The sequence below is a fragment of the Cupressus sempervirens genome, chromosome 1 (assembly GCF_028749045.1).
Source record: "Cupressus sempervirens isolate cs-2001-9-10 chromosome 1, ASM2874904v1, whole genome shotgun sequence".
Taxonomy (NCBI): domain Eukaryota; kingdom Viridiplantae; phylum Streptophyta; class Pinopsida; order Cupressales; family Cupressaceae; genus Cupressus; species Cupressus sempervirens.
This window is the reverse complement of record NC_143118.1, coordinates 704,633,669-704,644,626: the sequence shown is the minus strand read 5'-3', so window position 1 is coordinate 704,644,626 and position 10,958 is coordinate 704,633,669. Positions and strand designations below refer to the sequence as shown.

At 31.8% G+C, this 10,958-nt stretch overlaps 1 protein-coding gene across 1 annotated transcript; it reads left to right on the top strand.

Annotated features, from left to right (window-relative positions):
* The first annotated feature begins 526 nt into the window (after window positions 1–526).
* LOC149579889 (transcription factor WER-like) lies at window positions 527–2,137 on the top strand. The gene is made up of 3 exons (XM_089812586.1): window positions 527–853; window positions 1,123–1,252; window positions 1,391–2,137. The coding sequence occupies exons 1-3, from the start codon at window positions 727–729 to the stop codon at window positions 2,013–2,015; spliced, it is 882 nt and encodes a 293-aa protein (XP_089668712.1). The 5' UTR covers window positions 527–726; the 3' UTR covers window positions 2,016–2,137.
* The last annotated feature ends 8,821 nt before the right edge of the window (window positions 2,138–10,958 follow it).

The window sequence follows — 10,958 nt, the reverse complement described above, 5'->3', positions numbered from 1 at the left end:
TCAGACTGGTAGTTGTGTGGACCTCCGACAATTAGCTGCTAACAGCCATGTACCGTCTATATTTCCGCATCGGGACAGAAGATAATGATGAATGAATCTGCATTACATAAACTACTGATGACACACGAAAACAATGCTAAACTTTTTGCAGTGCTTCTTGATTCGGGCAACAGTTTTAGCATTTTTAGCACCTAGAAGCATAGTAATGCAATTATAAGATATCATTTGTTCTACCCGTGTCAGTACACACTGTTTCATAGGTCACCAGTTGTTCCATAGATCACACCACGTGTAAGTTATTTAATTTCAGTTATACTGACGAAACAACCATTCTCTTTCCTTCCCTCACCCAACACTTGACAGATATTTGGATTTGCTCCCACATCAATGTTGATGTATTGAATGATGACACAAACTAAGAGAAATCTTGATAGATAATTATTCTTGCCTTCGAAAATCTCTATATTATCTGAAGGCATATCCTACTACGGTTAAGAAGGTACCTTTACCGGGGAAAACGTGAGGTTTGAACTCTTGAATAGCTTCGATGATAAAGTTATAAATTCAAGAAAATATTATGAGCAAAGTAGCATTATATTTGCATATCTTGGCCAAGGAATTGCAAGTATAGCTTGAACTGACTTAGGGTCACTTTAGCGTTTAATTTAGTTTGCTTGAAGCTTAGCATCTTGTTGTAATCTGAGCTTCATAACTTCTAAAGAGAGTATGAGGCGAACAAACTCATGTTCTGGTGTGAAGAGAGGCCCCTGGACACCAGCTGAAGATCATCTTTTGAAAAACCAGATACAAACTAGCGGAGAAAGACAGTGGAATTCTATAGCTGATAAAGCAGGTAGGACATACTTTTAAAGATAGAGCTTAAGCAGCTGCTGTTTTATGTTTCTTATTTTTGCAGGAAGAAAAAATGTCAAAACCTATTGAATTTCATAAGTTGGTTAATTAGACATCACAGTGCATACGGAAATTGCTCATAATATAAAGAATTCAGTGCAAGCATACAAGACTCAGCGGTTTAATTTTGTTATATAATGAGTTGTTAAGGATAATTATAGTTTCATATAGCTAGCTTTTAAATAACTGTTGACTTCGTTCTGTGTGTAGGTTTGCAACGGAGTGGAAAGAGTTGTAGGCTGAGGTGGATTAACCACCTACGCCCCAGTGTCAAAAGAGGTCATATATCTGCTGATGAAGAAGAACTCATTATCAGACTTCATAAGTTGTTGGGGAATCGGTATGAGGTTTCGATTCGCTTACTTGGTTGCCATTGTCTATTCTTGTTCTATTGCTTTATATCATCAGCCAAGCTGAAGGATCACTGTGTATGATTTCTAGACGTACTCAGTGTTCAATCATGGGTGAATATATGCAGGTGGTCGTTGATTGCGGGCAGAATACCTGGGCGAACAGATAATGAAATAAAGAACTATTGGAATACACATTTGAGCAAGAAACTCGGTGGGAAAGATCCCAAATTCACCAAATTGGGAAATAAACATCATGTTGGTGCAGCTACACATCTAGAGCTCTGGTCTGATCAGAAGGAACAAGCGTGCAGTGAACCAGAAAAACAAAGCACAATCGTGGATAACATTATATCCACAAATGAGTTCATGGGTTTAGCAGAGTCCGAAGACTATTCTGCATGCATTCTCAAAGATCAGACCAGTTTTTCTTGTGGAGAAATTGAGAGCTTTCTTGTTGAAACAGATCGTGACATACAACGGAATATTTCTGCCAACTGGAAAAGGGAGAATTACATACAGCATAATGGATATGAGGAATTTCTAGAACAAGATGCTTCAATTGGTATGGTCAAAGTAACTGATATAGCCAACGATGACAACAGCATCTGTCATGTTGATTCTCTTCCAATTTCATCTTTCTTATTTTCAGGATTAATCTACCCACCTAGTTTTTACTCCTTATCCCCAGATGTATCATTTAATATGATGTCAAATGAAGCACAGACCCCATTTACGGCAGAAGGAATTTGACACAGTTTCTCCTCTCAAGCAGAAATATCTGCTATGTTCTTTTGAACTGTAAACTATGACATTGTGCTACTAGAGAAATTTGAAGATTGGATATTGTTATGAAAAATCACTTATTGATTCAACACTTCGGATACGATATGATTTGTAGTGAAAACCATAATATTCGAGTTTTTTGCGCATTCATTCACTTCTATTGCTGTGTTTCTTATTTGAGGTCTAAAAGGTGCACAGGTTATTCGTTCAGTGTAAATGTGTAAACCGTGGGATTGAAAAGTCTTCCGTAAAGTTGATTGTGAACGAAAGATAGCGGAATGACGGTAATTGGAATTTGTAGTTTTATATTAAAATGCAAATTAGATTAAAAATTGCTGTCATGAAAAGGTGAATGAAGAAACAAACAGTCTATTATTTTTTATATCAATTATCTGTTCTTGGATCTATATATTTCTGTGAGTTTATAACTGGTGAACTTTTGTTTTTTTTAAGAGTGCATGTCCTCTCTTACTAAACTAATTCAGATTCTATGAAAGAAAAGATTACGAAAAAGTAATAAAAAAATATATGATCAATAATTGAAAAGATAGAATTATGGTCATAGAAAAATGTAGTAAAATATTTTAGAAGAAAAATGTAAATCATCTGATAATATGATATATTGTTAGGAAAGCTATGAGTGGAAGCACCTTCTTAATGTCAATTTGCAGGGGAAATAATAAATAATTTTAATCAACTTTATGACATATTGATGCATAGGAAAAACAAGAACATAGAAAAATAACATGCACACAAGATAAACAAAGGAGACTAGAGTTAACATTAGAAACCCCTCCAGGAAAATAACCCACCACCCACAAACCCTCGAGCAACTTTGTATTATGGCAAACAATTTACATACAACAAACTCTAATGTTTGGATAGACTCACAGGCTCAAATTGTTTTACAATCAACTTGACTTTCATAATGCATATCCAAATGAAATATCCAACAATTGATACACACTTGCAATTCTTTATGCAATCTAGTGCATTAACTATCACAAAACAAAATGGTTACTGAAAGCCTTAGCACTCCTCCATCAGATGGTCACTTCTTTCAGGTACAATTAGTTTCTCCTTTTGGCCTTGGGTCACCCCCTTTGGCCCTAGATACTCCCTTCAACATTAGGTCAGTCCCTCCATCTTTAGACACTCCTTCAACATCCATTAGTTCCTTCAGCATTAGAATGTCTATCAACATTATGTCACTTACTTTGACATTGGATGCTCCATTCACCCTTGGAATACTCCCTTTTCCATCAGGCACTACCTTTGGTGTTTAGACATTCCCTCTGGCCTCAAACACCCCCCTTCGGCCTCCCCTTCATTGTAAACAAAATTGATTACCCATCCAAGAAGCTAACATTCCCATACACTCCTTGACTGGGCTACTTTATGATTGGGCTAGTTGTACACCATATAATATATCTATGTAGGGTGAACACATCATACGGTTGTCTCGTGGGTGAGTACCATATGTGCTTCAAATCACAGAACAAATTCAAATATGAATAATTAAAGGAAAAGAAGAGAAGAGGCATGTGCAAGAACAAAATGATAAATCATACACATAGAAGGAAATGTGCAATGTGGGAAGATATGTAGAAGTGCTAGGATATACAAAAGAGATTGAGAACAATAAATATAATTTTCAAGTCTTAAATAGACAGAAGATAGTTTGATAAATTCAGTGTTCAGAATTCTTAAATATATATTTGATATTTGTAATATATAATTTCTTTCATAGATATTTTATCATTACATAAATATTGATTTTTGTCTTATTGCATATGTGTATGGATATGCAGATCAGATATGTGGATATCTTCATACTTGTATGAAATTTGGTCTTCTTGGATATGTGATGCAGAGTGCACAATAGAACGGTGGATGAGTCCAATCTAACATCAAACTCAAATATCTCCTTCAACAAATCAAACATAATTCATTGTATAACAAAAATTCATAGTCTTCTGATATCTCAATGATGAGAATATCAACAATGTCAAATTACTAATCCAACTCACCAGCAACCAATTTGCATTCACATAATAAATCATGAATTTAAGAATAGGGAATTACAAATGGAAAGTGAAGAACCGAGTATATAGAATGGAAAATTCAATTGCTCTTTTATTATTTGTTTCCATCACATTGTTTTTTCCTCTACCAATTTTCCACTCTTCTTCTATGCTATTCTACTCTCCTCCCCATTCTCCATTACATTATAGAGATAAAAAGACTTTTCCTCAAAACTACCTGACAACTAAGGCTCATAACTTATTTCTAACTTCCCTTACTTTAACTAACTCAACATGACTGATTACATCCATCTTGTAAAAACATTTATAAATAAACATTTATCATGCATGTATTATCTCTAATCTATGAAATGTCTAGAATATTGTGATGCCCTACATCATACTCTCGGGGATAGAAAAATTCAAGTCCCGTTGAATTGTTGTGATCTTCTTCCGAGTTTTCCAATTGTATGGTATCACAATGATGATTGAATTAATGCCATTAGAGTTTTCCAATTCTATGGTATCACAATGATGATTGAATTAATGCCATTAGCCATAACATGTTGATTCCAAACTGTAGAATGAATACCCTTCATGATATCTTCGTTGAATTTTGGAATAAATACCTTAGTCAGCCTCATATCACCTGCATACCAATCAACTGGATCAACAATATGATCTTCTCCCTATTTGTAAATCTCTAGAGCATCCCATTCATCAACAAATACTTGATCCCTACCATCAATAGTCTTCTCTTCAGCATCTAATTTTTTCTCTACATCTTTTCCTTCCTGATCAATTTTGTCAACATCTCCATCATCTAGGCATATAATTTCTTCAACCATACCTGTCACCAACTCTCCCTCATCTCCAAGAACCTTTTCCTCACAAGGTTCAACAACAACCTCCTATTGTTCACTCTCACTCTCTACACCATCATTCATCCATTGTCCATGCCCTTCCAATGGAATGTGTACCACTTGTTGATTCTTGTCTTCATCAACAACTTCATCTTCATCTATTGCTTGCTCCAAAAGAAATGCTATCCTCTCCCACTTTGCAATACTCTTATCTAACTCTCTTCTAAGATTCTTGTAACCTTTTTCTTCTTGTTCTTCCAAAACTCTTCTTAGGCATCTCAACTCCTCTTGTCTCATCCATTCTATTTCTTTTTTTCTTGCTTCTTCTTCCTTCTTCTTTCCTTCTCTTTCTTCTCTCTCCTTTTTATCACTATACAAGTACTCCTTCAATGCCTTAATTATTTCTCTTTCACTCCTTGTCAAAACCATCTTCTCAAATCAATCTAGGGTTAATTAGATTTCTAGCCACTACCTTGGAACACTCTTAGAGGATAGTTCTACTCCAAGCATCAACAAGGGACCTTCAACCTGCCAAATCCTAAATCTTCTTCCCAAACCTTTTCGTGTGCTCTGATACCAATCTGATGTGGAGTGCATAGTAAAATGGTGGAAGAGAACAAAATAAAATTAAAACATGATACCTTGATTGGAAAACACCATCTATTCCAAACACAAACAGTCCCAAAAATAAAGCTCTTTTGAAACTAAATTATAAATAGAGAATCACAACTAATAAATTATAGAACTAAAGTTCTTTAAAGAAAAATTTAGTATTTCTTTTCATTTTTCAATCCTTCGATAGATTTCCTCATTATTCTTCATTGATTCTCCATACCATTCTCCTGCTCTACCCCTCCTACTATCAGAGATTTTATTGCCTTATATATATAACTTTGCAAAGACTAAATAGACCCAATAACTTCCCATAACCGGCTCCTCAACTAACCCTAACTTCTAAACAACTCATTATTGTATCAATGACACTAATGTTTTTTCCCTTGATTACATCATTAAAACAATCATTTTAAAACTAAGACATAACCCAACAATTATAGTAAATTATGAGAAATGCATATAGAATCTTGGATCATTGAATAATTTCTAGTCTCATATATGATGCAGGGGCATCAATATGTAAAAAATTGTAGAACATTTGATTAAATTTCATTAGTTACAAATTAAGGAGTTTATAGTTTCTAGGCATTGAAAATGGTAAGATGGGCTAGTTTCCATTAATTGTGCATGAGGATGGGCTACAACTTTACAAAGTAATTTAATGATTCCAACTTAAGATAGTGTTTTTATGATAATGTATATTTCCATATCAGATTGCAACTAAGCCAGAATTACAATGATAAGAAACAAAGTGTTTGGATATGAAGATCCTTGTGAAAAGAAGAGTGAAAAATATTGGTACAAAAATAAAGTTTTCTAAAAGGATTGATTAGTAAAGTCCATAAATGGAATGCAAGTTTGACTATAGGAACATGAGGAGATTAAAAGAAGAGTGTGCATACCAAAGGATCTCAAAATAAAATTTATTAAAGAGGAGAGGTATAGAATTTTGGTAAATAATATGAGTATCTAAATATGAAAGTAGATGTAGGAATGACCAAGTAATGATTCGTATAGAAAAATAAATTAAAAAATTACAAGTACAAGAGTTCTTAGCTGGATTTGAAATTTATGAATTCATTGATTCAATGTTAAATGAAAGAAAACTTTAAATAGAATTAAATAGAGGATTCAAGTAGGGTGAATAAAGAAAGGAATAAGTAAAATTTGTATTCATCTATGACCTTTAGTAGAATGAGGGACAATGTAAAAGTAAATTTGAGAGATGGAGAGAAAAAAGTTGAATGTGATAGCATTATTATAAGAGTGAAGGTAACCTCTCATTGAGTTAATATCAAATTATTATTTTTTTAAATATTGTAAAACCTAGAAAAAATGGATTTGAGTGTAAAATGATACAATAAAGAGTAACATATGATTTCAATTTTACCAAATTACCATGTGTCAAATTGTGAGAAAATAGACAAATATGTGAATATCTCAAAATTAACTATTGAGATGAATATTATAAATTTATGAATCAATGATGAGAGCTTCCACTAGGCACTAGAGGTTGAGAAAAGGTAATTGAGAAACCAAGATCTAGAATATAATTAGTAGAGGAAAAGATCTAACTAAATATAGTGAAGACAAAATAGGAATAGCTAAAACATGGTATAGCTACAATTAAGATTCTATATCTAAAACTGAAATTAGTTGAAAAATCATGTTATGGAAGTAAAAAGATAATTATTAAAAAAAAGTCACATTTAGTAGAAGAAAACAAATATTGAATTCGCCAGTCCCTAAAATTTTGAAAGAGTTGTTAGAAAAGTAGTTAAAGGTTATGAGTATATGAAGATAACAATATGATAAAGTAGTTCTAAAGTCATGTCACTCATATAGGTGCAATGAAAAATTCCATAGTTGAAGGTGTAGTGGTCCTAAAGAACATTGAATACCTTATGATAAAGATAAATTTTATAAATGAAAAGAGAAAAATGACCCCATCTAGTGAATAATTTTATTTAAGGTCTCATGTGTATGATAAATGGTAATTATTATATAGAGTTGTATATTTTTTTGGATCATTATATCTATTGGAAAGGGTTTTTATTGTAGACATGGCTTGAGATACTAACTTATATTCTCATGTGAGGACTAATAAATAAAAAATACTACTAGATATATTTCTATTGGGATATAAATACTTCTCTAAAGTATCTAGTTAAGACTCTCTCACATGATAAAATTGATGTTATGACAATGAAGAGATGTTAAATTAGGAAAATGAAAAGCTTGAAGATAAAATTTAAATAAGGGAAGATGACTAAATTATACGAAGAAGAGGAAATACATTAATCTCATAGAAGCGCAATGAATACATGTAAGATGAAAGAAAGTAAGTAAACTTTAAAATCATCAAGAAACACATATACATTCATCAATAAAGAAATACACAACCTTAGGGATGTGCAAATAATTCCTAAACCATCACATATAACACATTTGTTATTTTATAGAATATTGCACTGAAGTTTTTCATTATGTAATGTGAGAAACTTCAAGTATTCTCTTTTAAAAAACTCTTCTCAACAAACAACTTACTATAATTCATCTACATTTTATTCCATAAAATTTTACAATAATTTATTAAAGGGAAACATTTTTTTTTTTTTATAAATAACCCTTGAAAATTATTTATAATAAACAAAAATTACTTTGTAAATTTCCCATGTGTAAGAATTATTTTATATAAACAACTCAAGATCTAGAGGTTGATGAATAATACAAAATCATGAAAGATGAAATTAAGAAGAAAAAAGATGTATTCTCATCAATGATGCAAGTGAACATCATAAATATAATGGATCTCAACTAAAGTGAGTAAAATAAGTATGTTCCTACTTATACATGAAAGGAGATCACAGAACATGAAAACTAGGAGATAATTTATCATCCAAACAAGGTCCAATTTCAAGGCTACCAAAGATAGATCATCCTCCATTGTATAATGAAGTATTATAAATATGTGGGGGATGATAGACCAATAAGTGCACTAATGGTGAAAAATAAAAATAAGAAAAATTTGATAAGTACTATCACCAACTAAAGTCAAATTTAACTTATACCATATATGACCCTATATGAAGACTACTAAGTATTTCAAATGCAAATTATTATCCACTGCATTATCATAACCGTATGCTTTAATTAGATAGCAAAGGGTAGGGATTGAACCCAATATTAAAATAATACCAAGTATCAAAAGGATATTCTTGAAATAATTCACTAGTAGTGAATTTAGGTAACAAACTAATAGAAATAGAGCTAGAAACAAAATGAGAAACAAAATAAAACAACATAATTAACTCCCTAAACCAATAAACTAGACAAATCATTTAGATGCCAAAAATAAAAGGTCAACCACCATAGTAATGAGTAAGTTACATATAAATATGAGGGAATCCCTTCCAATATTCATTGAGATCCTTTTTCTTCTCAAGAAAGTAGGCATGTTTAGGAGGCCGATTAGAAGAAGCATCCTTGGATACTGCATTATATTCAACCTTGAAATAATATCCTCTCTTTGTTTATTTTAATTTACTATCCTCCAACTCTTCCTAAATGAAATTGATAAAAAGGTTAGTCATCTCCAAAATAAACTTTTGTAGTTGGCCAACTCAATAAGGTTTTTCTTTTTGCTTTTTATTCATTTTCCTTCATTTTGACTAGGGAATATATCATCTCTATCTTTTTATCCTTGTGGTGAATCTAGTTCTTCATATTGACAATTTGGTCCTCAATAATCACCCAATTATTTATCTTCTAATGAAGATCATAAAATACCTTGCATAAAAAAATATTCTCTTTCCTTTGAGTCTATTCTTATTCCTTCTTTTAATCTTCAAATGTAACTTTCAATTTATTAAATCTTCTCATTGTAATCTAGAACTAGAAAATTGACCATTTGCATACTACATTTTGATTGATGAGACAAACACATAGTTCATCCACTTTTCTACCTATGGACACCAAATTATATGAAATAGTAGCTTAGTTTTGGATACCTTAGAGGGAAATATCATTTGAGGATGTTGGGTTTGTCAATTTATTTGAGTTAGTCTATAGGTAAAGGAGGAGACATGGGTGAAGAGGGAGAATTATCTATAGAGTTTTCTGTGGTTGAGGAAGATGACATGAAATAAGTGGAAGCTAATTTCTCATCAAATTTTTACTAGGTTTTTTTTCCCCTATTCCCAAAACTTTATAATTATATTTTTGAATAAAATTTACAAAGGTAGAGAAAATGGGGTTGGGGGGGGGAGAAATAGATAAATATTTTCCTAGAAACTAGATAGGAGGAAAAGTCAAATTATTTGAATCAAGAGAGAAGGACAAAGCCGAACTTGAGGCATGAGGATGACAATAAAATTATATTATCATAGGATAAGACCTTAGTGATGGAGAACTCATCCTTGTCCATATCCATAAGCTAATAAAACAAGGAACTATTTTGGAGGTAAATGTCATGGGGGTTAATGATCTTTAAAATGTAAAATATGTGAAGAAAATTCATTAACAAAACTTTTTCACCATTAATCATTGAATACAAGAGAAAGAGATGCTTTGTAACATAACTCTCAATATAGCCCAATTTGAATTTAAAAATACCCACATTATAATATAGGAAAGCACATAAGAAAGTCATCTTTCATGAAATATAAGTGGCTTTAAGATGTTCAAAATGAATGTAAATTAAAATATTTAATATAATGACAAGTGTGAGATAGATGTAGGTGCTAGGTATATGCAATAAGACCATTAATATATAAAAGGAGACTTATGATAAAAGATTAAATACATAATAATTTAATTACCTTGAAATGCCTAAGTGAAGATGCCTTTTTGCTTTGAAAATCACATATTTGAAACTATGATTGATTTCCCAACTCTTGATCTGTGATCATGATAGAAACCAATATTTTTCTCAAACATCATAGAGTAAGTCAACTTGGTGGTAAACTAGTCAGACACTATATGAGAAGATGGACATGTTCTCAAACTATGGTAGAAAACTCAAATCAACTTCTTCAAAAGGGTTTTGGCAAGTAGTATCTATATCTATAACCATAATCAGATATCCTTCTCCTATACATAAGAAAATTTGATTTTTCCTATGGCGAAGGGATTTTCTTGGTCAACAACTTAATTGAGGAGTCAAGATTGAAATGAAATATATTGTAAAGCATGGGAGGAAGGAAAAAAAATAAAATTACATTTTAACCTTGCTTGATAATAGCCTTACCAGTAAGGATTTTGCAATGCTTTTGTCTCAATGTTTAATTTTTATGAAGTATGCTCCCCTTACTACTACAAATAGATAAGAGAAATGCAAAAATAATAACAATTTATTAGAAAAAAATATGAGATTCTAATTATCTCCACAAATATGGAATTATAGAATT